The following is a 27216-nucleotide window of genomic DNA, read 5'->3' as shown; positions in this document are numbered from 1 at the left end:
ACTACAGCAAGGAAATCATCAACAGGAAATATAAAAAGAAGGCAGAATCCTAGGAAGGAAGATAATGTGTGGACTTCAGGGGATGTTGCATTTGTCTGTCAGGAACTTCCAAGGAAAGTTGTTTGAAAGTCTGCTGGGTAAGAGGGTCAGTCTGGGCTTAGGGACCATGGACAATCAGGAGGTGGTCTTTGGGTCCTCTGAGGAGAAAATGAAGTACAAGGGGGAAAAGTGTCAGGAACGAGCCTGGAGAAGCACTGACAGTGAAGGGGAACTCTGAGAGTTTCTTGAAAGCAAAGACAGTACTGAGGAGGACTAGGAATACCAAATGCTGGGAGAAATCAAGTCATATGGAAGCAAAAAGTGGCTGAACAGATTCCTTGCAGAACTGCTAAGAGATACCAGAGGCAGAGTTACCAAGTGAGCCGAGGTGTCCCAAACAGAGGGAGGCACCAGCATAGACAGGTCTTTCTAGCTGCAAGGTAGCATCTTATACTAAGAAATATTCAGTTTTATTCTCTTGAGTTTCCATACCCTACAAGAAGACCGCCATCAGATCACACCCCTGAGGTGCTCGTCCCTGGTCTCTTTTCCACTCCAGAGAGTGAACTCCGCAAGGACACCCACAAAATCTACCTTAATTACCAGACCACTACCCAGTAGATAGCACAGGATTGCTTGCTGTTTGCAGTGTGGCAGATTTTCTGTGACTTGTACTGGCTTGAAAGGCAGCTCAGCTTCCCTGAGGTGCTGATTATAATGAGTTTTACTGCAGTCTCGGAGTGCATATGAGCCAGGCATTATTCTAAAATCTTTTTTGGAGGAACTCTAAAATGGCAGATCTCTTCCCTAGAGAAGACTGCCCTCTGGTGGGGACTACAGATACGTGGGCGGCAGACTAAGAGAAGGCTGTGACAGGTTTACAAAATGCAGTGAGAACAATAGATTTCTCTATGTGGTTGTCCATAGAGAATCCTTCAGGTTAGGTCTTGATGAGTGAGAAGCAGCCTAGTAAAGAAGAGGGACTGAGGCCTAGCTTTTGCTCCAGTGCCCCTTACAGTATTCACCAAACCTTATGGTCTACATTTACTTTGGGTCAGTGTTCAACCAGGAGTTATAACCTCAGCTACTTCCCTAGACATATGGGCACAAGGATTCACGGAGCCTCACTGTGCTGAGGATACAACAGTGAGCAAAAGCAACAGTCCTGCCCTCATGGAGCTTGTCTGCCAGTGGGACACAACAAATAACCGAACAGTAAAACTTATGCAGCAAATCAGACGGTGAGATCTACTGTAGAGAAAATAAACTGGAATAACAAATGCTAGAGAAGGAGGCTCCCCAGAGAAACTGCAAAGAGAAGGTGACATTTGGACAAGTATTTAAAGGAAGTAAGATAGTGACTCCCAAGGATTCTAGAGGAAGACCGTTGCTGGTAGAAAGACCAGCAAGTGACATGGCCCAGAGGAGGGACAGTGTGCAGTTTTCAGGTCACTGTAGCTAGAGCAGAATGAGTGAAGAGAAGAGTAGAAGACAAACTCAAGGTATTAAGGGTGAATTTCATCATATAGAATCTTGGAGTCCGCTCTAAGGACCTTGACTTTGACTTTGACTTTGACTTTGACTTTGACTTTGACTTTGACTTTGACTTTGACTTTGACTCTGACTCTGACTCTGACTTTGACTTTGACCTGAAGAGCCACTACAGGATTTTGCATCATCAAGGGAGTGGCATGATTCAGTTTACTGATCTCTAAAGGAACCTGAGGGACAAAGAGGTAAGGACAGGAGGGGGACTCACACCAGCACATTGTCCTTGTGAGTCTTGTTGCTGAAGGGGCTGGTGAAGGAGAAGTAGGAAGATTCTGAAATATTTTGGAAGTAGAGACACCAGGTTTGCTGACGTATTGGAGGTGAGAGGAGAGGAGGCAGAGTAACCCTGTGGTTCCTCATTTGAGTCTGTGCTTCCAGAATACAAGGCAAGGAATAAGGCGAGGAAAGTCCAGGTGCACTTTTGTTTTTTAAGCTATCTACCATGCCTCAGACTTCAAAAAAAGAGACAGGAAAATCAGGATGAAAAATACAAAAATAGATTTTCCAAGATTTATTTTCAAGTTTGCCCTTCTGTTTTTTTCTTTCTTTCTTCTTCCCAGCCATGGTATGTGTGTGATCACTCTTCCATTTTTTCAGTGTTGCTGATTCTCAGAATGTTCTGTGGTACACGGCAGAATCTGATTACAGAAGGTTTCTTTTCTAACCTGCCCCTTACAGACTTGGTGGGAAGATGTAGAGCAATTTCCAAGGGGCCGATTTAATTTATTAACACCAGAACAGACACCAAATTTATTTCCTTTGAGTGAACAAACCCTCCAAAGGCTATTTTGCAATACAGCAAGCAGCTTCTGTTTTATCTCAAAGTGATTTGGTCAAATATTTTGATTGTGGTTGCTTCTTTAAATTCATTCTTATTCCCACTAGGCCTTTATGCTTTGATCTTTTTCTTCCAGACTTCCTTACCACCCCCTCAACACACACTCTTCTGAGGACACTCAGCTGGTACTCTTTTGCAAATTTCAGAACAAGTTAAACTATGTTAAAATTGTGTACTCGGTTTTGACGTAGGTGCCTCACGATTTGAGCAGTTTGCTATTTTGGTGATCTCTAAGTATACAAGTATCTGTAGCTATATAAAAATACAACACCTTAAAGATTTACACCACAACAGAATATATTTTTTTAAGGATGCCTTAAAACATGTTAAAAATTACTCCTTCACTCACCTTGAAAAGCACCCAAAAATATCTTGATTCCTTAGCACCAAGCACAAAGTTACCCAATTGTTTATTAGATCCATTCTTCTGCACCACTCCTTAAGACAACATGGAATCTGTGGCTAAAATTTGGAGCTGACTTTTGGAGGATTCCCTGAAACACAAGGATTCCTGGGTGCTTACATTACCAGATTTGGATATAGCTTATTCTCCAGTTCTGTGTGTGCATTGAAAGGTTGGAAAATAGCAACAATCATCCTAAAGCAGCTCAATACACACCATCCTTATCCTGAGATTTTGTTGGTTTGTTTCTCCTTTGCTTCTCTCTTAGAAAATTCTCCTAATACCACAAATCATAATAGGTCTTTCCACATATTTTCTTACTTAAATTTAACTAGTGAGTCAACATACCTCGGGAATTCCCATGTATGAGATGAAAATCTGATGCTCAGAGTTATGCAGAAACTTACCAAAAATCACCTGGCAGAGCCAGTGAAAGAGCTGTGGCTCAAACTTTAGATTTGCCTGCCTCTAAATCACTTCCACTTGATGATAGTACTGTGCTGTCCCCACCACCCACACCCCTCTTGGTGTTGTCCCCAGCATATGCTTAGTCCTAAAGGTGCCATTCTTCCTACCCCAAGCCACAGAGGGTCACCTGGAAGATCACAGGTTCTGTACTGGATTTTGCCCTGTTCCTGCCAGGAACCTCACGCAGCCTCTTGCTTTGCTCCCCTATGGTGACCCCAGGAGTGTGCAGTGCTATAGTGAGTACACCTTACTATCAGGTTCTACCCTCTAACCTCAGAGATCACACATGTGCTGACTTCTGTAGGTGGGCCTTCAATTGCTGTCTTTCTAGAAAGTAACCTTCAAGGGAGAATTTCCTTTAGGCCATGGAACAGCCATTGTCAGCACTTAGCATGCAAAATGATTGCCAGGGGGAACAAAGAATGGTCAAGAGAAGGGTATGAACTAAAGTTCAAAAAGATAGCTCTTAAACTAGCCACAACTGCTTTGCCATGCTGCCCATTGGACTATACTCCCACTTTTCAATAGCACAGAGATTCTAAGATGTTGCTGCAATAAGAAAAATAGTAACACAATCTGAAAAACAACCCTTCCTGTTATGTAAAAGGTTTGAGGACCTACAAAATCTCAGTTCCAGAATGATTTCCTATCCTGTTCACATAGTCAGTTCTTGGAGAATTTGAGAAAGCCAGCCTCGTTTGTGGCCCGTACTTTATACTAAAGTATGCTTACTGCGAGAGTGGGTAACTATATCCTTATATATTTTAGGGCTCCTTTTTTGATCATTTATCTCTGACACACATATAAGCTCTGAAAACATTCTTGTAATCACAAACAATATGTACTCAGCTGGTTTCCAGCAAATATTTTCTCTGCTATGTTTCATGACTTTAAGACAGTATTTGGATTGGGTTATTATTTCAGGTTTTCTTTCCACAGGTTTGTTTCCTCTTTGGAATCCTTTCCTACTTTATTATTATTTTATACATAATTTTAAAACAAATATTGTTCATCTTTAATTCATAGAGCTCTAGAATTATCTTAAGTTCAAAGAATAAGCCTGACACCATGGTAGATTGATTTTGTTTGTTAAAAGCTACATCTCCAATAAATTTTCAGGACCTCCTTTTTCCTCTCCTGGACTGAAAAGGACATAATTAGGGACTTCTTTAAGTCTTCTTCCACAAGAAGTAAGCCTTCTTGTGCCTTAAGGCTCCAGAGTATTGAATATCACTCTTATTTTTTGTTTGAGTCCTCAGGAAAAAAACTAGATCTGGCAGTTGGAGAAGTGGCTGGCATCTCTGCTGCCTGGGCAACTTCCAGGCAGTCACAGCCTCCAGTCCTCTGCCTCTATCTTACATCCTTTATCTCTTTTTTCTCTCCTTCTTTGATCCCTTTTACCCTTTTGTTTTCTAGTCCCTGGGTTTCTTTCCTTTCCCCTTTTATTCCCATAGTTTGCCCTGGAGAATAAATAAAAACAACCATATCCACACCTTCCAGGTTGGTGAATGTTGCTCTGGCCTTCAGCACTCCTCAAGGATGGCCACTGTGCCCATCTGCTCATCCTTCTTTCCCATCCCCTGTGCAGTGCAAGCCATGTAGTGCCCTCTTTTTCTCTATGTAATGCATTTCCCTTGAGAATACACTCTGAGCTGCACATTCATTGCCCAGACTGAGGTGCTTCTGTCCTAGAGGCTACCTTCATATCCTAAGCAGAAAGGACCCCATACTAAGTCTCTGTCACCACTGACTGGGCTGTTGCTTATTTTGTAAGCAACTGGAGGGGAGGGAAGAGTTTGAAGTCCCACCTTTTATCGATAGCCCAGTACCTTCAGGTTCTCAAATGGAGAAATGAGCTAACAAATCCATAAACCAGCTACACAAGTCATCACCGTGACCTACCCCACAATCCACATCCACGGAGAAAGGAGGGTAGTGGATGTCAGCTTGCTATGTCCCATCCAACAGAAACATTTTGGTTTGGTTTGGCTTGTTTCAATTTGGTTTGGTTTGGATTGGTTTGATTTGGCCTGATTCTAACTACAAAAGCAAAAGGAGATATCCAAACTGCCTAGTGGGGAAAATTGTAGGGCTTAAGGTATTTTGAGGAACTCATATCTGAATGTAGGCAATTATTAGTCGATTTAAAATGAGAAGTGTTTTGTATCTTGAATGTTCCCAAGGCAGAAAATCAAGGATTAAAAAAGAGAAATGTGCTGTGTGTCATTAATCTCTGTACCTTTGCATGCTTATTTTCTATGCTTGCTGCATGAGTTTGCCCATCAATTATGTCAATAATGAATAAGAAAAGATGCTGTGTGCTTGTGGCACGGCGATTTGAAGTGATTAATTTGAGAATGGTTTTTTTTTTCAGCACCTTTCCCAAAGTGTCTCATCACCAACATGACTTGCTGTGTTCAGTTGATCATTCTTTGCCCTAAATCTCCAAGTGGAATCAGTTGCCTCCTTAATGCTTTAATTGCAGCTGACTCAGCTCATCTAGAAAGCTGTGATGCCTGTTCTTGATTTGTTCAGAAACTGCAGTGTTAATTGTGACAAATGCTTGAAACCCAAAGTCAAACTAAAGGACTTTGGGCTTGACTTTCCTTCCCAGCTCATTGCCAAAAAACAGTCTGGGATGAGTACTTAACTCCAGACAAATGGCTATGCCTCCTCTGTTTCTTCAGACTGTTTTGGATCGTAGCAGTATGGGGTGGAGTTTAGTGATGCTTGATATTTTGTAAGCAATTGGAAGGGGAGGGAAAATTTCCACATCCCACCTTTCACCTATGGGCCAGCACCTTCAGATTCTCAAATGTAGAAATGAGCTAAAGAATCCACAAAGGTAAGACAATTCTTTCATGCAAGTGGCAGGGCATTTGGGTTGGACAGAGTGCTATGGTCACTGCTCCTAGAGAGGCACAGCTGAAGAGGTCACATGCCTGCCCTGCCAGTGCTTCTCGCTGGCCATAGACCTTTCCTTTATCTTTCTCCTCACTGTGTCTCCTCCCTGCAACTTTCTCTTGCTTCAGGGAGGTTCAGAGAAAAGGCTTCAATTCTCCACAAGATCGCCAAGAAGAAGTGCCAAGTGGATGAGAACGAAAGGCAGAATGGGGCTGCCAATCATGTTGGTGAGTACAAGCAGACTGCTCCCTAACACGGTGCAGGGACTGGAGGACAGAGAGGCCCTGCCAGTATGTATAGCCCTGGCTCCGGGCAGATGCAAGACCCTGCAGCTCAGTCCTTTTCGGCACATCAGGAAATGAATTCCTGTTTCCTGAGTGGGGCAGGACAGGTGTGGACAGTCTGACACCAATAACTCTAGGAGAAGTCAAAACACAGTGAAGCAATTCTAACCAACTCCTTGCCAAGCATCATCATTCAGGAATAAACAATACTTTATTTCAAGGATTCCACACAAAGGGGACACGCACACATGTACACATGCACACACACACACACATACTGTCTAATGTTTAACACAGGGTGAGAATCCCCCTTTCTCTAATTCCTGTCTGGTAACCAGATCTTACACCTGTAACATTGCTTACAGCTCGCTCACTAAATTATGTACCACTCAGATGACTGAATGCCAGAATCCGAGCCGAGCCTGCCTCTTTCTTAAGAATTCAGCAGTATCAGCCCAGGTCTCTTTTGGCTGACTTTTCCGGAGTTCTTGTGTGACCAGATTGTGACATTCAGCATTTTATTTTAACTTGGAACATGATATTCCTGCTCTCCTGTCTGTAACTATAATATAGCTCTCTATTTCTAAATTCAAACTAAATTTAACCTAATCTGGATCTATGCTATAAACGAAGCTATTGCCCAAGTAACTAAAATTATCTGCAGACAAAATTCAACAGTATTGCACTCAAAATACATGACACTCTGTAGAAGAGTTTTTCCTTCTCTGTTATCCTGTCTTCTATCTTAGGGAAACTTTTGGCCAAAAATCAGTTAAGATTCAATTGCATATGAAAAGAAAAACTGGACAGCTAAAATGTTAACATTGGTTCTATCTTGAATTTGAGGTTCTGGGTGGTATATTTTTTTGTCTGCTTCTTTATACTTCTATGAACTTGGACACATTTTTTTAGAATGAGAATATTTGGCTTTTATATTATACAAATGTGATGACACACCACAATTCTATTACCTAGGATAAATTTTGCTTGTGATAATTAGGTTTTCTGTTCCACTTGCTTATTTCTCTTGTGTGGAATGAAGTAGCTTGAATTAAAGATTAGATACTTGAGTTTCATCCCAGTCATCCTCCTAGGGATTAGGGACCTGTGGCTTGGACTGAATCTTCTATAAGAAGATAGGACCAAAGAACTTTCTAGTGTTTCTGGGTCTGTGAGTAACTTTGTAACTAAAATAAATAGTCTCTACCCCACTCCAAGTTTTTCAAAGTAAGACCAAGATTTATTTTCATGTTTCCTTTGGTGGTGAGACCTCAAGTATTAGGTAAAATTGCTTCATAAATTAAGCTGTGTGTACTCAAGTCAGGTATTATGTCTAATAGGTAGTTTCTTCTTGTTCATGTCCACCCTTGGGTATCTTGAATCCCTTTGGTTCACAGTATCCTGTATTGCTAGGATTAAGTTTGGCTATGGGAGTCTGATCCTGAGATTGTATCACTTCCCCCACAGAGGATTTTCATAGTCCACAAATCACTTTGTATTTTTTAGTTTAAATAACTGCACCAAATATACCAAGATAAGCTGTCATTGCCATATGCAGCAAAACATCATGTATATTCCACCATCACTGTTAAAAATACAGAAAAAATACAATTGTGTTTCTATACCTTCCTATATTTAAATCAATCTATGCCTCTATATGCTATACCTAAATACATAATTATAAGCATTTCCCTGATTTCCACTGTTTGGATACTTCAAACACAAGTTTTATGTAACTCTAGAATTATTTTCTGAGACATCAGTCACAGAAATGTTTAATCCTTCTGAAGTTGCTAGGAAAAAACACAGTCTGATCCTAGATGAGCAGCTGGTGCTGCTCACATGTGATACTGATGAACAATACCATAATAGTCCACCCAGCTGCACTCTCTTCTGAAGGCCAAGACCTGGCCCATAGTTGGCATGAGGTTCCAAGGAACCTTTTGATTTCCTTCCCACTGAAGTCCTGGCTGACCCCTGTGGTAGCTGAGCACTGAGCTCCTGTGGCTATTTTCTTGGGCTTAAAAAAAAAACCTAGCCAGAAGCTGAGGCTATAACGGGAATTCAGATAGTTGTTCCTTGATTGTATGTAATATGCAGAGCAAGGGTGTGAACACAGGCCCATTCTGATTCCCAGCATCACAGAGTCCATCTTTAACCATGGCCCTCAAGTCACTTCTCAGTTCTCAGAGGAAATCTTGATCCTGCAGTTTCTGATCTACACCTCCATTGTGGTCAGCAGCTTACTTTCAGTCAACAAAGACACAGATTTTGGCCTGTATTTTTGTGCAAATCCCTCTTGCCTCACCTCCAATGGGACATCCAGGTGTGCAATGTGCTGTGTGGCATTCTCCAGGCATCTGTAGGGCCAGGTTGTCAAGCCTGCCTTCCAGATGGCCAGGACTCTATTCACAAAGCTGGAGAGAATTAGAGCTAAAAGCAATGGGCTTTGGAGGTCAACCGGTTGGGGCCACTCATTTCACAGATAGGGATCCAGATCACAGCAGAAGGAAGACACTTGCCTAAAACAACAGCCTCGTAGTAGCAGAGTAAAACTTGGGACCATTTTTCCCCAGCCAATATTATTTCTATGGTGCATACAAAGATACTGCTGTAAGAAGGTTGTGGTTTACAGTATAAGCAACAGTGTGCAAACTGGGTCTGGCTTTGGTTTCTTGAGTGACTATTTTATCTAGAGTAGAGAAAGGCAGGCTGTGGGAGCTCATAGGGCACTCAGGTGACACCACAGCAAGGTAGAAGGCAGAGTGTTGCTGGGATGGAGATGGATGCAGCCTGCTGGATGACATGGGGAAGGAGGGTGGAAATCCCCTATCATTTTGCCCAGCACCATCTCAGGTCTCAGACATACTGTTTTTTCCTTTGCCCAAAATCTTAGGGTGTTCATTTCAACATGTCCCTTCAACCCCTGTTGACTCTGTTTGTTTCTTTGTGTGTTTAAATTATGTCACAGAAAAAATCGAACTCCCAAACAGCACGAGCACAGAAGTCGATATGACACCATCCAGTGAGGCTTCAGAACCTGTACAGAATGGAAATCTCTCCCACAGCATTGAAGCCGCAGAGACCCAGGTATGGCACTTTTCCAGGCTTTTCTGGGCTGCTGTTCCTACTGATGCCAGGGCATAGCAGTAGAGACCCTGAATCCTCCTTGGAGAGCCCAGCTTCCACCTGCATGGACACAAATTAGAGTTTGATTCTTTCTTGTGTGTATTTCCCAATATCAAACCATGACCCAGCATGTGTCAAGATCTACATTTATCAGATGACTACACATATTCTCTAAGCCACTGTTTTCAAGGAGAGATGGAGGACTTGTGCATCAGGACCCCCAGGAGTGAAAATGCAGCTCTCTGAACCTATCCACAGACCTCATAATTCAGATCTCTAGGAAGCAGCAGCCAGATATTAGCATTTTTAATTAGGTCCCAGGAGATCTTTAGTGTATGATAGTTTGATAGCTACTGCCATCTAATTCTTTGCATCTTTAAGCTCCGGGTAAATGACAGAGAAACCACAACCATAATATCTTGGTGAGTTCCCCTGGCCTTCTCTCTACCTGTAGTAGAAATGAATATTCTCTAGCCCAACCCATTGTTCCACCTAGTAGTTATAATACCTGTAACAGTTAACAAAACATCTACTGTGTGCCTCGGATTTGGTACTGGGAACTTCATGTATGTTACCATCTTTATACCTCACAGCTGATAATTTAAACAGTGGGATCTCCATTTTATAGTTGACAAATCTGAGTCCAGTGAGATAAAATAGTTAATTAGTATTACCTAGCTCACAGACAGTAGAGCTGAGATTTGATCCCAGGGGTGACTAAACATAGTACTAGACTATTTCCACCTTGTGACACTGCCTCAAAACCATAATTGCTCAGAAAGTAGCCAGGACCACAGTGGTACTTGTTAGATTTCTGAATCTCATCTTTATCCAGTGAATCAGGCATCATGAGATCAGGGCATCTCAAACTTTAAAATTCCCAGAGTCAGAGCGTGGGTCATGTTAAAAATCAGATTTGGAATTGTCAAGTCTGGAAGGATCTGGAGTTCTACAGGGCTCCTCAGTGAGGTCAGTGCTGCTGGTCTAATATCCATGCTTTGAGTGGCACTACCCGAAAGTTTGAAACTCACTCTCTTGCCGGAATTTTCCCAATGAGCTGAAAAGTTACATAGTGCACACAAGGAGAAATGAAACTATAGCAGCATACTCCGGTACTCTCCTTCCTCTCCTTTATATCTGAAATACTCTGCTCAAGAGGGAATCTGTACTTGTTAGAGGGGAAAAAAAACGTGCTAATTGTTGCCTGCTGCCTTTAATCCCTAATATGCATATGTAAAGAAAGTGTGTTTATATAAAGGAAAGGATTTTTAAAAACTCTCCCTGCCCTTATCTGCCTTAGACCCCTCACTCTCCTACGCAAGCCCTGTGGCCCCTCTGTGCATTTAGTAAGAGAGGAACCTGACAGAGCAACTTGGTCCACATGGACAAGCAGCATGTGGCAGTGGGAGGCAGGCCACAAGGACATCTGGCTGCCCTTGGGACTGACAGTCACAGATGTTCAGAGGGCTGCTCATCACCATGCCTCTCCATCTGACTGGCAAAGGGACATCTGTTCCTCTATGAGGGAAGACCCTGCTTCAGGGAAGCAACAATGTCACCTGACCCCTCCGCGAGCAGAGATGTACCCAGGTCTCAAAGTAGAAACCCAAAGTAGATTTGTGCACCATACAGGTGCACTCAAGCCCTTGAACAAAGGTGTCTTCAAAGAGCCAACCCACCAAGTGCAGAGCTCCAAATGCACCAAGGATGAGGCACCAAACCATGCTGAGATTTCATTTTTTCATGTCATCTCTCACAGTACCTGCCTCATTGCAGTTATTATGAAAGCTATGCGAGAGAATATGCATAAAGCACCCAGCATGGATCTAGATGCTGCTTATCTGAACTTACTTGTTGTTTAAACCCCATCCAAGATGTCCCTGCTCTGAAGGGGTTCATTGTAAGTAAAATGAAAAGGCATAGCATATACACATATTTGGTATTCAGGTTATCAATAACCAGTAAGCACTGTGACCTTGGATGATCATGGAAGTCCGCACAAAGTCCTCAGGGAGACACCCAAGTAAGAAATTAGTGCTAGCTAGGAAATACATCAAAACTCCACCAAAGAGGTAATATTGGAGTTGAGTGTCGTTGGAGGAGTAGGAGTCTATCACTCAGGGGAGAAAGAAATGACCAAAATGTCAACCTGTGCAACCGTGTAAGGTCTAAAGAAAGAATTCATGTTTAATGATTGGTGAGAAAGATGATAAAACTGGAAAGAAAAATATAAACTGAGGAGTGAGGAGAGATGCACCAGGAGAGATAAATTAGCTTAAATTCTCCAGTTGTTCATCTAATCAGAAAATATTTATTGTTCATCTGTGTCAGGTAAGACAGCATGCTGGGTACTAGAGATTCCCCCATGTTCTCACAGGACTGGACTCTCAGTATTAACCAGTGCAGTTGCAGACAGCCTCAGGGCCATGAGGAAGGCACAGCAGTGATGGAATGAGCAGACAGGCTCCTGGGGTAAGGAATGAGGAGAGGCTCCCACGAACGGAGTGTCTAAACTGACAGTTCACTTGGGGAAGGAGCTAGCCAAGGATACAAAATAGGAATGGACCTGGCTTGTTGGAGGAGCAGAAAAATTGATGTGGCTGGAGTGTGGGGAGGGAGGACAAAGACAAGTAGTGTGGTGGCACTGGTTGGTAAGGATAGAGCAGAGCTGGTGCACCTTATACACCATGACAGGGAAGTGACTTCCTTCTGGGGCACGCTGCTCTTCCGTACATGCCCACATGAGCGTCACACTCATAAACGTTTCCCAGGTTATGGTCCAGAGCATGGAAGTGGAGGAAGCATGGTTCATAGCAACAGCAAGGCTGAGCAGTGGCTGCAGGAGCCAAGGGAGGATCTGATGGGGCAGGAACTGGACTGGAGACACCGAGGGGAGCAGAAGTGTGGGGACTGAGAAGGACGTTCAAGCAATCTGCCCATCAGCCCGGGGGCATGGAGCTCTATAAGGGATTTAAACAGCATGGCAGCAGCGCTCGATGTGGGATGGAAAGATGACTCTTTGATAAAGACCAAGGAAGATCAGAATAGAAAAAGACTGGGTACAGGGAGTCCAGTGAGACACTTGTTTACCGGCCTGATCAGGCCTGTAGACTGTTTTTGCAAGGCTCATGAAATGAGAATGATTTTTACATTTTTTATTTAAAAAAATGATATAATAGCAACATATGTGACGGAGACCATCTGGACCTCAAAGCTGAAAATATTTACTGTCTGGCCCTTTACAGGAAAAAACTGTCCATCCCTAATATAAACCATCTGTAGTCTTTAAAGAGAAAGAGAAAAAATGAGGAAGTTTTCATGTACTGATTTGGAATGATCTTCAATACATGTTGTTAAGTGAAAAAGGCACCATGCCAGATGTATCTTATGCTGTAGGATAGTATAGCATACTATGTTATACACTGAAGACAAAAAAAAAGATAGAAGAAAATAATCTGTAATTACTTGCTTGGATGCTACCAAAACACTGGTCATGTTGATACCTTCAGAACAGAAATCTGGGCAATGAGAAACTTTGATGATCGGCTTTTCAAGGTGTACTCTTCTGTGGCTTTGGATTTTGAACCAGGTAATAGTATTATGTATTTTTAAAAAGGCTAACAATAATAATGGATTAAATTAAAACAGAAGCAGCATCCTTTCATCATTGGACAGGCTCTGGAGACAGACCACCTGAGTTCAAATCCCAGATCTGCTCCTTCTCAGCTGTATGACCATGTAATTTTTCTGTTCTCCATTTTCTTTCTCTGCCAAACAGGTGTGCATAATCACAGCACTGATCTTGTAGCATTGCCACGAGGATCAGTTGCTTTGGGAACAGTTCTAGATATGTAGTAAACCTCTCCTAAATGTCTGCTATTATTAGCACACTTAATCACAATGTCTTTTTAACAGCTATTAAGTAGTTTCAATGACAAGGTTGAAGACTTGGTTGTAGTGTGAATGAGTCTAAGTGGATTTGAGAGCTACTCCTGGGCCAGTGCTGAAAAATGTGTCCAGTGCTGAATAATTGGTCATAGAAAAGGAACAGGAAAAGAAGGCTTAGGTTTCCAAGCTGGGGAGACTGAGTGATCAATAAATTAGGGTTATGGCTCCAGAACTTTTTAAAAAAAAGATGGGAACATTCAGATCATCTGTAGCACAGTTTCCCAGAAATAATTCAATGCTTTTGTTTTTTTAGCTTTTTTGCTTTCTGAGTTGTGCTTTTATCAAGCTCCTTGCTGAGGGAGGTATGCACCCTGACTTTATTCATGGCAACTCTCACTGCTGGGATTCCCCTGAGAGTTCAACCTCTCTCTTTAATTAACCTGCTATTTTGAAACCCCTATTTACAAGGAAACTAATTTCGCACTGACACCTCATCTCTGAGGTTTCTCCAATACAGACTACACTGGTGATGAAGAGCCTTTAAAAAATCTTCTCTCACAGAAGACCAAACCCTGGGCAAAAGAGGTTTTGCTTCATGGTATAGTCTGTGTAACCAAGAAGTAATTTGACTTTTTAAATGGATTAGTACTAATTCTTTTCTCCCAAACTGTTAAAACAATGTTGTTGAGACCAGCAAAGAAACATGATTCCAGATTGCTAGCAAGAATTTACCAACTATCTCAAATTTTCAATATAGAGAATTTAAGTAGATTTGAAAGACATTTCAACAAAACAGTCTTTCCCACCCAGAAGCCAGCATTTTCTTACATACTGACTCTGCCAGTCTAGACAACAGCCAGACAACCCTCCCGTCTATGCTGTGAAGCTGCCTCCCTGGCTGCCAAGACAATTAGAAACCTTTAGCAACTGCTCACAGCAGGAGATGAAAGAAAAGGCACCTTGCAGCATTCTCGCATTCTGTACCTGAAGATCTAACTTTTTAAAACTTATGTCCTATATTTTCATGCAACACAAAATGGCTTTTTATGTCTTGTTTCATTTTACCTCTGAGATTTCTCTCTATTGCTAGAGAATTGTCACTGGTTTGGTTAAGAGTCACACAGATGCCGGGGTGGGCAAATAGATTTATATAAGAAAATCACTTTTCTGGATAGATGGATGGATGAATGGATGGATGGATGGATGGACAGAAGACAGGTGGGTGGAGAAAGAGACAGAGAATATATAAAATGCAGAATCCTTACTTCCTCACTTCACAGTTCAAATATTATTTCATCATGTTAAGTCCTCTTTCCCTTTTAAGAACTCAGCTCTGACTTATTTCTCCCTAGCATTATCTTCACCTAAGCTCACTAGACTTTCTAAGACTTGCTTTTATGAAGGCTCATGGTGCTTATAAAAAATGCCCATGTTATGTGACTAAGTAAAAGATAATGGAAATGACTACAGTTTTGAATTTCTCTTCAAAGAAGAATTAATTGCTTTATTTTTTAAAAAATCCCTACTATTAAAGTTAGGGCTGAAGGTAGTTTGGGGGAAAAATCATTATCAAGGTCCGCAGCTTATTATTGATTGTCATTGTTTAAGGTTATAGCTATGATTTTAGGGCTCCTTTGCAAGACTTCTTAATGAATACTGTTCAAAGAATGTTGGTTCTGATAGGGACTTCCAAGGTTTTCCAAGCAGGTGGGACTTGGAATCTATATTTTGTCTTTCCTCCTAAAATATTGCCCTCATAATGTTTTCAGCAGTGGTGAGGTTTAATATAGCATTTGGGAAACTCAAACCCTCCCATTATTCAATGAAAAAGTCACTTTTTAAATGATGAAATGTGACACTATTGGAAAAGTTTAAAAACAACCAAGGACTGCATTTTCCTTCCTGTTAATTGCGATTATTCAATAAAGGTCTTGAAACATGAGGAATGTAATATGAGGATTCTGCTCCCAAGGAACGGAAGCTCTGTGAGAGTGAGATGTGGGTTTCCATATCTGACACTGCCAGGACACAGAGGCAGTGCTGAGGGTGGGAGTCCAGTGGTAAAGAAATGGGGCTTCAAAAGATTCTCCACCAAGGCCCAAGCCATCACAGACTATGACTGCCTCGGAACCATGAAAACCAAACATAAATTATGAAACCAAAAAAATCACATTTTACTGATCAGGCCTTGGCACATAAGTGTCAGTATTAGGTGAGATAACATTTTCTTCTGTCAGTTTATACACACATATTTTGAAAGAAAAGTTAAAGTTCTTTATTTTTTAATCTGATGACCCGAACAATTTACCAATGCTTAAGATGCATTCAAAAGCCTTAACATATTTAAAAATGACTCTTGAATTTCTACCTAAACTTGAATACTGACAAAAAATGATACACTGTATGCACAGAGAATCTTGCTGTTAATAGTACCATTTGTCGCTGTGCTTTCTGAGGAGTTTAAAGGATGTATTCATCATTCATATAAGACAAATTAAGGGGTCACTACTAATACAGAAAAAAATACTAACATTCATATCACTATTCCTATTGTTAATTCTAGTCTAGTTGATATAAAATGATGAGAGTGATTTTTTTCTAATGCTCCAGTTAGCTTTGATGTTGACAAATGTCTTATGAATTGCATCAATGAGATATACAAAGCCCATGAAAACGATACAAAAGCCAATTTACAATAGCAATTCAGAAGGAAACCCCTCTTGTCCATAGGTTGCACCTCAGAATCACTGAGCAAAATACAAAGTGAAGGAAAGCAATTGCATTCCACCAGACTCCCAAATTCCATTTCACGTCATTATAAAATGGTCGCTTGGCTTCTTGGAAAGCTTAGGTCCAGACAGCTTCATCACTCACAGCAAAATATTTTTAAAACCTTGGTTTCGATTCAGAGTCTTGTGCAAGATTAAGTTGTTTTCAAATTTCTCATTGCTCAGTGAAACCTCATTTTGTGTTTAATGCACTAAATTCCTGATGAAAAATTTTTCCCATCTATATGTAAAACAAACCATATGATGGTATTACGAGAGGAGTAAATTATTTCCTATCATGAGACAGGCAAAGATTTATCACTGTTTTAAGAAATCTGTTTTCTACTGAAATGTTATCTGTGTTGGTTCAAGATGTCGACACAGAAGGCAAGACAAATGTCTCAGAAGACACTTCCTTCCAAAGCAGAGTTTTTTTATACTTATTTCTTTTTATTTTGCAGATAAGAGACAGGAACACAGAAGATAAAACAGAATGCAGAGAATAAGGGATGTTAGTGGGGAAAATGCACGCAAACACATTAAGAAACCAAGAGAACAACAGTAGTTTGTTCTAAGATTTTAAAAAAATGAGTTAAAATACAGGCAATTAAAAATAAATTGTACTGAACTAAGTGAACACAGTGATTTTTCTCAAAGCCAAAGTTTCTACTCAAAAAAATAAGTGTCAGCCTGGTATGATGACACACATCTATAACCCCACCACTCCAGCGGTCGAAGTAAGAGGATCATAAGTTTGAGCCGAGCCTGATTAATTTAGCAGCCTAGCAAGATCCTGTATGGAAATAAAAAACAACAAAAAGACTGGGGGTGAAGCTCAGTGTAAAGGCCCTAGGGGTAGAGAGGGAGAGGGAGAGACAGAAAGACAGAGAGACAGAGAGATGACTGACGTATTAATATATTGGGGCTCCCGTAACAAAATATCATGGAATGGATGACTTAACAGAAACTCATTCTGTCACAGTTCTAAGGCTTAGAAATACAAACTCAAGATCTGGCAGATTCAGTCTCTGGTCAGGGCTCTCTTCCTGGCTACAAATAACCACCTTCTCACTATGTCTTCACATGGTCTTTCTCAGTGCATGTGCACCAGGAAAAGGAAGGTGAGGGGGAATCATCATGAGTGTGGATGAACATTCTGGTGCCTCTTCTTAAAGGAAACTAATCCTTTTGGATCAGGGCCCCACCTTTATGGCCTCATTTAACCTTAATTGCTTCCTTAAAGACTACCATTCAAAATTCAGCTTCGCCAGATAGGGAAAGAATTTTCCATCGTCTGACCTAACAGTGTTTGATTTGTTCAGTTTTGTTTTGTTTTGTTTTGTTTTTTCTTCAAGATTCCTGTGTTCCCATTACCTTTTCACAGAGGAAAAGCAAAGGAAGCTTTATCCTTAGATTTACAGTCCTTAGAAAAACTCAATTTGTTTTGGAAATGACTGATAGGACATTTTGTTTGGCAGATCCAAAACTACTGTTTCAGAATCCCTGGAGTTCATTTTCCATGTATCACTTAGAGATTTTAAGTTTAGGTCTTTGGATCTGTGAGACAAAAACGACCCACAACACAATAGTTAATATTTTATAGGTCAGTCTTTTCCATGATCCAATTGCAAGTATAATATTCTATTTCTATAATCAGTTGATAAGAGTGAAAGTTATCAGTACATTGATCCCACTAACTGGGCAATACATTTAGGAAAAGTGGAGCTGAGAACAACTTACCAACATTTATGGATGGAGTTTTGTAGGCATTTCCTTTGTACAAAAGCCTGGTACCACTGCAGCTTACAAAATAGAGGACACTCAGTGGAATGTTTCCTGGGAAGCGCCTTTTACTTGCCAAGTAATCGTTGATTTCAGTCTTTCACTGTTTTAAGGTGTGACGGAGAATTTTTTGGTAATTTTACCTTTGAGAATTCAAACTCTACTATTGTTTTTAGCGCTGCACAAAACATAGAATCAAGGTGTCATAATATTATGATTCTTAACCATCTGCTTAGCTTTGTTTCTGATAGAAAATTGACTTAAAGCCTACCTACTAGAATAGAATAGTATTTTCTCTCTAGGATTATGGAATTTTCTCTTTCATCTTATTTATAAAAGCCTTCTATTTAGTCATATTACCTAAGAGAAAAAGAAATTAGATTGCCAATCTCACTACATTCAACAAATGTTCAATAAATATTGGATGAGTAGACAGATGGAGAAGCAGAATCATTGCAATTTCTACATTCATATCAAATGATCGAATTTTAGAATTTTACTGCTGATAATGTCATTGTAATTTACCTAGTCAAATTTCTTTCTCTCAAATGTCTTTGAAGAAATTACTTTCCTGAATATTCTTAAAAAACATAACCAGTATTTCTCTGAATGTTCACGATGGTACCTAACAAATACTCTTCTGCTTCTTTTCATGGATTATCTGTTAATTCTATAGCAAAAAATACAAAAAAGAACATTCTGGAACAGAATCCGTATGTAAGATAGCCTTGTGCCTGACTTCCTGTTTATAAAGAAACCATATAAAATGAGAGTCTTTGTTAATTCCATCTCCAACCATCCCTTCATTAGACAGGGCACTGTAAAGACTTCTGCTGCTGCTGAGAATCTCCCACACATGCGTGGCGCAGGCTCTCACACCTTTTCACCAGTTCCCACGGAAACCTAATTGGGGAAATGAAACATGCCACCTTTGTCAAAGAGGAGGGAGGTAGGAAGAGAAGAGACGATCCTGCATTTAAAGATGATGCTGTTTAGTTGAGCACATTCTTCCCAAGAGACTTTATCAGCCTTCAAGCATTCATTGTTAATAGTCTGAAAATAACCCAACTCCTAGTCCAGCTCTTGCTAACGTTAGCTGCAGGAAGCTTTATTACTGGGAAGGGCTTCATCTGTCTCCTTACAATGCCCCCTAGATATTCATTCTAGACGTAGCTGATTCAGGATTATCCACACTTACGGGCATCCAGGGTGGCATCAAACAATGAAGTACACATAAAACCTCAAGCCCTCATTTTGGCCATTACAGTGCTTGGGTGCCACCTCCCCTTGTAGCAACCCAACCAACGCTCTGCACTTTGTTCTTGGACACAGATGCAAAAGAACAAGCCTTTCTCTTTAACCTTTTGTGAAGAACCTGATATTCTTATGCCTTAATTGACTCCTGCATTTCACTTCTAAATGTGTACCTTGGAGATATCACTGAAGGACACTCAGAAAAAAATCATTAAAACAGCTCCTTGCCTCTGTGTCCCAAATTTGCCCTTTGTGTCCTTTCATTGCTGCTGTGGATGTTCTGTGACACAGAGAAAAGGAAGCAAGATTCCAATGTTTCTCATCAGCCTTTTTAAAAAATGTAGCCATCTAAATCACCAAAAAGTGGTTTGGGCTCAAGCAAATCAAGAGTAATTATATCAGTTAAATAAAACCTGAGGACATAAGGCACATGCACATCTATTTTTTAGGACTGAAGAGAGGCAGTGTAGAATAGGATTCTAAACTGGGACTTAGAGGTCACTGAAGCCTAGCCTGGAGCTGTGACCTTCCTTCTGACCTTCCTCAGGAGGTCAGTTCCTCTCAGGGCCTGGAACTGTGACCTTCCTTCTGACCTTCCTCAGCAGGTCACTTCCTTTCAGGCTCCCGTCCATCAAATAGGCAGGTGATGTCAACAAGCCAGGATGCTTCCAACTCTGAAGTTCTGGAGCTCCTTCCTTTAGAGCCAAAGCTCCAATTCTAAATGGTTGCAGAGGTCAGTAATTGCAGCTTGTCTTTTGTGGCCTATTAGCATCCATAGGGTGGGTCCAGTAACAAGTTGTTATATAGAAAAGCTGTCCCACATTAAAGCATTCCAGGGGACAAAAGTTCAGCCTCACAATGAAAAAGTTGTTAGAGGTGTTTGGGGCCTGGAAGCCAAGGTGGACCAATGTTTTAGAAAAAATGAATTCTGTTTTCATGTAGACATTTAACTGCTGGCATTTTATTTTTACCCAGCATCATGCAGAATTCCCCAGCGAGGAGAGCCAGTACTTCTAAGTTCTAAAGTGAGTAAGAACCTCACTGACAGTCCGAACTAACACCCAGGTGAGCTGTGCATCAGCAGGTCTAGGTGTCCTCTGAAGCTGTTCCTTGTGAGCCAAGAATATGACATTATAACCAACAAATAAAACTTAACATGAGGATGGCCTCCTTTCAGATGTCTCCTGAGTTGTTATTTAAATTCGCTGGTGGAACAGAGTGCCTTGAAATGGGCTTGCCCTCACACTGGAATCTCACCCAGGATGGCTCACAGACAAAAATAAGAAATTGAGTTGCTTCCAACTTCGAATAGGTTTCTGGCTTCAGAGGCAAACTCTGAACTGGTGAATGCAGCTCAGAGACCTCTACTTCAGAGTCAGTTGCTTTTTCTGAGATTCATGTAAGATATGAGGTAAGAGCATACAATGTGCATGTAAACAAGCTGAGTAAGAGCTCTTGATAGTAGGCCATCAAGAGATGGGGCTGCTGCCACCCCTCCCTTCACTACCATAGATAAATAAGAAAGCAAGAGATCAATGCAGGGGCCTCCCTGGAGATTCTATCTGAGGCCTGGAACTGTTTTCTTCTGTCTTTGTGGGTGTTTACACACTTGCTCTGAAACCTCTAGGGAACAAAACAAAAACGGAATAGAGCCTAACTCATATTTCTAAGACTTTATTTTTGGGATACTGGAGTTTGAGCTCAGGGTCTTCACACTGAGCTACATCCAAGCCTTTTTTAATTTTTTATTGTGCAATAAGTTCTCACAGAATTGATAAGTTGCCCAGCCTTGGCTCAAATTCTCAGTCCTCTTGCCTCAGCCTTCCAGAGTGCTAAGATTATAGGTATGAGATTACTCTAATGTTTCTCATAGGAAGTGTAACTTTTCCTGGTGCTGAGATGTGAGATTTCTTCCCTGAGTCCTCATAAAAAGAATACAGCTCAATTAGAATAAGGCTCCAAAGTGAGCAACCAAAACCCAAAATAGTAGCAATTGATTAAGTAGAATTTTCTAAGTCAGTAAAAGAAGTTCAGACTAGAAGATCTCTTCTTGATGGGTATCATTAACTCAGAACTTTGTGTACTGTCTCCTTATCTCATTCACCAGCCAAATGTCTCCAAGGACACACCCTTACCCTTTAAAGATACATTATGGAAGTTGTGGTTATCTCTGATTACATTCCTCTGGCCGGATCCTAACCATGTAGCCATACCTCACCACAGGAAGCCTAATAAAATAGTCTTTCTTCCAAGAATGGATAAAAGTGGGAATTCTGATTACTAAATAGAAGGATGGTATATTTGTTTGTTCAATACCATCACAAAATGCCACCGGGTAGGTGGCTTCAGAACACAAATTTACTTTCTCACGTTCTGGAGGCTTAAAGTCCAAGACTAACTTCCTTTGTGACCTTTCTCAGTTTGTGTCTTCATCCTTATGTGGCCTTTCTCTGTGCTTCTGTGACCTTTGGCTTCTCTCTGTGTGTCCTAATCTCTACTTCTTATATGGACACCAGTCAGATTGGACTGGAACCCACTCTAATAGCCTCACTTAAATTTAATTACACAGGGGCTGGGGATTTAGCTTAGTGGCATAAGCACCTGCCTTGCAAGCAGGCGGTCGTGAGTTCGATCCCCAGTACCAATAAAAAGTTAAAAAAAAAATTTAATTACACCATCTCCAAATATAGCCACATTCTGAAGGACTGGGGGTTAGGGTTTTAACATATGAATTTTAAGGAGACAGAATCAGGTCAGTTCATAATAGGTAGAAATAGATACTGGAGGAATGCTGCTGCTTGCTGCCTTCTGCCTACCACACCATGGACTGTTTCTCTTCCTGCCACCCTGTCTTGCAGCCAACAGACTGCGGACTAAGTCCTCTACTAACTGTAAGCCAAAATAAGACTTTCCTCCTTTAAATAAAAAACATACTGCAATACAACTGGAACTGTATCTCCATATAACCTACCAGCATCCCTGTAAGTGGATCAGTAGTAAATGCTTTAGAGTCATCTGTTTTGTTTCCCATTTTAAATCTAAGACCCTTGAAAGCCAGAATCCCAGAATTAAGCAGATGGCTTTGCACCTGAGGGTGATCAGTGGAGGCTTGTGGATGATGATGTGAGATGGCCAAGAAAACACAACCTGGGCAGAAGCAGGACTCCTGATTCTCTGCCACCTGCTCTCCCACAATACTGTAAGGTTTGACAGTGAGCACACTGCCCACCACATGGAAACCTAAAATCAAGATTTTCATCTGATTCTCCATACCAGAGATTACAAGGCCCTAAAGCAGTTGTCCCTGGATTTTTGCATAATTCCAGGGCTTCTGCCGGGACCCTGGTAGACATCAAAGTATTTTAAACTCTTATCTCAAAGTCACTTGAATTGTTTCTGTATTACAGCTATATCTGAAGTTGCAGGATGTAAAATGAGTTGGTGCAAGGTCAGAACCAGCATGCTACAGTTCTGCAAGAATGGAAAATCATTGTCCATTGGGATTGAGACTGATGAACACATTGGCATCCCTAGCCTGGGCAAAGCAAAGTGGGCTCTCAACTTGGAACAATATTTTTTTTTTTGCTTCTCTAATCAGCTTGCAAACTGTTGCCCATTCAGCAGAGTAAGAATTGAATTGGCAAAACATAAAGGAAATTTCTCCCAAAGTATGCTGACAGTCTTGCTCTTGGGGCGGTGCTTAAATCCACACCAGGAGTCTAGGCTCATGTACTTCCCTACAGAGGAATCCCTCCACAGAGACACTGTTTGCATGACCTAAGACGCATCTCTTCTTTTAGTCCTTCTCTGCCCCAACAACAACCACCTCAAACACAACTTTTGGGAGCTTTACAGCATAGCTAATTGTTTGCATTGGACAGTACTGTGTTTAGAGAATATATATCTAAACAGACCATTATTTTCTGCTATTTGTTAGTGGCACTGCCTGCCTGGTGACTTTGGCAGATGGAGAAAGGAGCTAATCCGTAGGTTATAAGCAGAAGGGTTATTGATGAAATGTCACCATCTGTTGATGTCATTAAAATGATATGAGTCGTAAAGAGTTGCTTTTGGTTTTGGGTTATTTTTTTCTCCCCCTCAAAAAAGGTTAGCTTAGAGTTTACAGAAAAGTTGCTAGATTGTGGATGACAGAGGGGACAAAGCAAGGAGAGGTCGCCCTGGAAAGGGAAGGAATCTAATTACTCATGAGATCAGTTTACTGGATCTTCAGGGAGGTGGATAGTCTGCTGGAATAAAACCACCTATTCGTGCAAGAGGAGGTGTTTATTAGGAATGATGTAGCACCTCAACTCTCTGATGCCCATTTCTGGCTCATCTATGGAGGTGTTGGTGGGGAGTGATTCCCTTGACTCAGCAGATCATATCATATCTGCAAGGGAACTCTTAAAATGTACTTGTCTCATTAACCCTTGTCGGCTCCATGACACACAGATTATTATTCCATCAGCTGACACCTTGGGAGGCAGCAAGCCCAGAAGGAATGAATGATTTTCCCTGTTGATTCTCCTCTGAGGAGAATGGAATGTCCTCCTCTGAGGACATGGAGATCCCTGGAACAAGGACAAAGTGTGCATACACCCACGCTTCCATCAGGGCTGGAAGCCCTCCAGCCAGAGAGAAGATAGCCGTGGATAGATTAGCATGTACATTGCATTAGCAAGGGGCCAGACCACGTGAAACGTGAATTTAATGAGGATCCATGGACCAAAATCCTCTGTGCCACCCTATTAATTCTACTTGTTTATCTAATCCTCTTAATTTCCTAATATTTGCAGTTTATCAACTCCTTTATCCACTGCCAAGGACCTCACATTTAAAACAGAACTTGTAATACTAACCATTTTCATTATAGCCTTAGATCCCTTTCTTATTATTATTTTTAGTCTTAACTCTAACTCTTGGACAGAGATGAAGAATGAGTGATGTGTGAACCACTACAAATCCTTCTGTCCACCCCTTAGGTTTGCCAAATACAGTGCTGCTCCAAGTCATGCCCTTACTTACCGTCTGACCTCAGTTTTCCCCTCCTGCCACCACTTGGGGACATAGTTGCTAGAAGGGTCACTGCTACTGCATGGAAAGTGCATAGTGCTGGAAGCAAAAGTGGCAGGGGACAGGAGCTTCCTGAAGCCTGTGCAGACTGTTTCCAAGGTCTCAAAAGGAAACCTTGGTGGAAAAGTTCCTGTCGATATTTTTAGATCTGCTGCTCTGTCCTGCTGCTACACTTTCATTTTTAAACAAGCAGGGAAGGGAGTGATTGATGGTGTCTGCCGTGCTGTTCTGGAGGCTCAGAGGGCCCATCTGACAGGCTAATGGTCATCCTGCCGGGCCCAGAGCCTCCTTTCATCTCTTCTGGTGCTGGGACTGTGGAAGCTGCCAACTGCAGAGGCTGGCAAATAAAACTCTGGCTGCATGCTGCCAAATCAGACTGGGAAGTTTACACCCGACTCGGGCCCTGCACAGGGTCAGCGTCTTGCTCAACTTCCGCCATCTGTTTCTCTGAGGAATGAGGAATGTGTTTTTGCATAATAAGCTTTTGGCTGCAAGTAAAATAGTTTAAAATTCAACAAGCTGATAAAGCAGGTTAAAAACACATACCCACGCAAAAAAAAAAAAAAAAAAAAAAAAAAAAAAAAAATCATTGAATTTATTCCTAGGCCAGAGGGAGGGAGTAGAGCCCTCTCCAGATTATTATAGAATTGTTTCTGCACTGATTTTTTTCACTTTTCTGCCAAAAATCAGTGCTCTACAAAAAACAAAAGAAAGTTTGTTTCATCAGCACCCTCCCTCCCAGAATTCCAAATCCCTTGACAGAGTCCTCAGGGTAGAGGAGGAAGGAGACAGGGGCTCCTCTCTGTTGCTCTGTAGACACAATTTTTCATAAGTTCATGAATAGTAACTATAGCCCAAGGTGAATAATCAACTGATAAAAGTGAGAAACTGGAGAATGTTCAAGGAGAGAAGAAAATCCTGCAGTGCTCATATCTGAGCACTTTACTACTTGGTCCTGGGCCCCTAATGTGACAGATAGGCATGCCTTATAACCCTAGAAAGCACATTATGAAGCAACTGTATGGCTCAGGAAAGATCCTGATGTATCTGGAGCTTCCAGGCCCCGCCATGTGGTCTTTCTGCTTGGCTTGTATCACTGTCTTCACTGTTTTGTGTTGTGTTTGTTCTCTCATTCTGCAGCAGGCCACAGGGACAGCTGAGGAAGAAGACGACCAACCCCTCAGCCTGTCCTGGCCTTCCAACACCCGCAAGCAGGTCACATTCCTGATTGTCCTCCCTATAGTGTTTCCTCTCTGGATCACCTTACCTGATGTTCGCAAGCCTGTAAGTAAAGTATTTTTTTTAAATTTTATTTAAAAGGAAAAAGAGAAAAAACAAAACAAAACAAAGCAGTATAAGGGTACAATTAATACAGAACTACAAAAAAAAAAAAGTAAGAAATCACCAGTTAATAGATTACAATTATCATGCTAGAGACAGTTGTTCAAGTCACAGTATCAAAGCATACAAAGTGGACATTCAAACAGTGAGACTGCAAACAGTTGTGTTCAATGATCCAACCAAAAACATTAATATGGGCATCTATTTAACACCCCTAAACACACTTGCAGTTGTATACTTTGGAGCATTTTTTTTCCTCTCTTTTTTACAACAAAATTTACACATTTTGGGTTTTATTACTCCTTAGTTCTTTTTACTTTTTTTGTTTTTGGAAGAGAATAAAGTCAAATATGGCAAAACAAAGCTGTCAGTCAAAACCAAGGATAGACATACCACATAATGTAAAAACAGAGTACAAGGTTATCGACAATGGTTACCATAATGCCTCTTGCTTCCTTAAAAAGAATTGTCTATCTCATTAGGTATTGTAAAGTTGAACAAAACAGTAGAGAACAAGACCAATGTAAAGTATTTTTGAAACAGGTTTCCAGCATAGTCTGCTCTCGTTTGTGTAAAGGGAAGGTGACAAGGAAACCTGTGTGTTGTGTATGACTGAAACTTCTGTGGACACAAGATCCAGGCTATCAAACTGTATAACAAACTGCCTATTTAGTATGAAAGAACCACATATCTTGTAGATAGGAACTGGAGGAGAACACATTGGAGGATGGTTTCTGCTCTACAGTGTTTGGAACCTCAGCTGGGAAGACTTGCAGTCCTGAGGGTGACTCATGGCTGGGGCTACAGCCATCTGGATGGTTCAGAACCTGGGCAAGAATGTTTCAAAGGCTGGGCTTGTCTTCTGCTGCACTTACGTGTGGCCTCTTCATGTGATTTGGGCTTCCTCACAGCATGGTGGCCTCAGGATTGTCAGAATGTCTTACATAAGAGGTCACAGTTCTAAGAGGGAGCCTTTCAGTGGGGAAAGGAAGAGGCAGCATAGTCTTGATATCCTAGTGTGAGAAATTTCAGTCACTTCTACTCTGCTCTACTGGCCAAAGCAGTCATGAGCCTGTTGTTATTAAAGTAGAGGAGGAAAAGTTGACATAGAACACATCATGTCACACAGTATGTGACTGTCTTGATGGTAAGAGTATGCAAGAATCTGCAATCACATTTTAAAACTACCACAGTGATTATCTCTGAGACATGCAACTAAAAGTCTGACTAGGAGCACAACTCACTTTTCCTTGAATTTTCTTTCGGTATATATGCATGGATTATTCACTTAATTGAAAAATTAATTTGAAAAAGTAATTAAATTAAATTTGTGTAGTGAAAATGCCTATCTGTCTGCCTGCCTTACCTCTATGTCTATATGCCTTATCTATATGTCTACATGTCTTATCTTCTCCCTCCCGTATTATTATCACTACCATATGTCAGATTCCACACTAGGTATTTCTGATAAATTATACTGTGGAATCTCTTATC

The 27216-nt window shown here is 41.1% G+C and overlaps 1 protein-coding gene across 6 annotated transcripts in view; it reads left to right on the top strand.

The window, feature by feature from the left end:
• Positions 1-27216, top strand: part of Slc24a2 (solute carrier family 24 member 2) — a 237483-nt gene that overhangs the window by 189300 nt on the left and 20967 nt on the right. For all 6 annotated transcript variants that reach the window (XM_063251786.1, XM_063251816.1, XM_023566037.2 and 3 more), the window contains 3 exons: positions 6332-6430; positions 9459-9577; positions 25522-25665. In XM_063251786.1, the coding sequence (XP_063107856.1) occupies positions 6332-6430; positions 9459-9577; positions 25522-25665 (362 nt within the window). The remainder of the gene's footprint in view (positions 1-6331; positions 6431-9458; positions 9578-25521; positions 25666-27216) is intronic.

Source organism: Cavia porcellus, unplaced genomic scaffold, assembly GCF_034190915.1.
Source record: "Cavia porcellus strain 051 isolate PalLab524CR breed Dunkin Hartley unplaced genomic scaffold, mCavPor4.1 scaffold_1, whole genome shotgun sequence".
Lineage (NCBI taxonomy): Eukaryota > Metazoa > Chordata > Mammalia > Rodentia > Caviidae > Cavia > Cavia porcellus.
The sequence above is the reverse complement of the archived record's forward strand: the minus strand, read 5'-3'. Positions and strand labels throughout refer to the sequence as shown.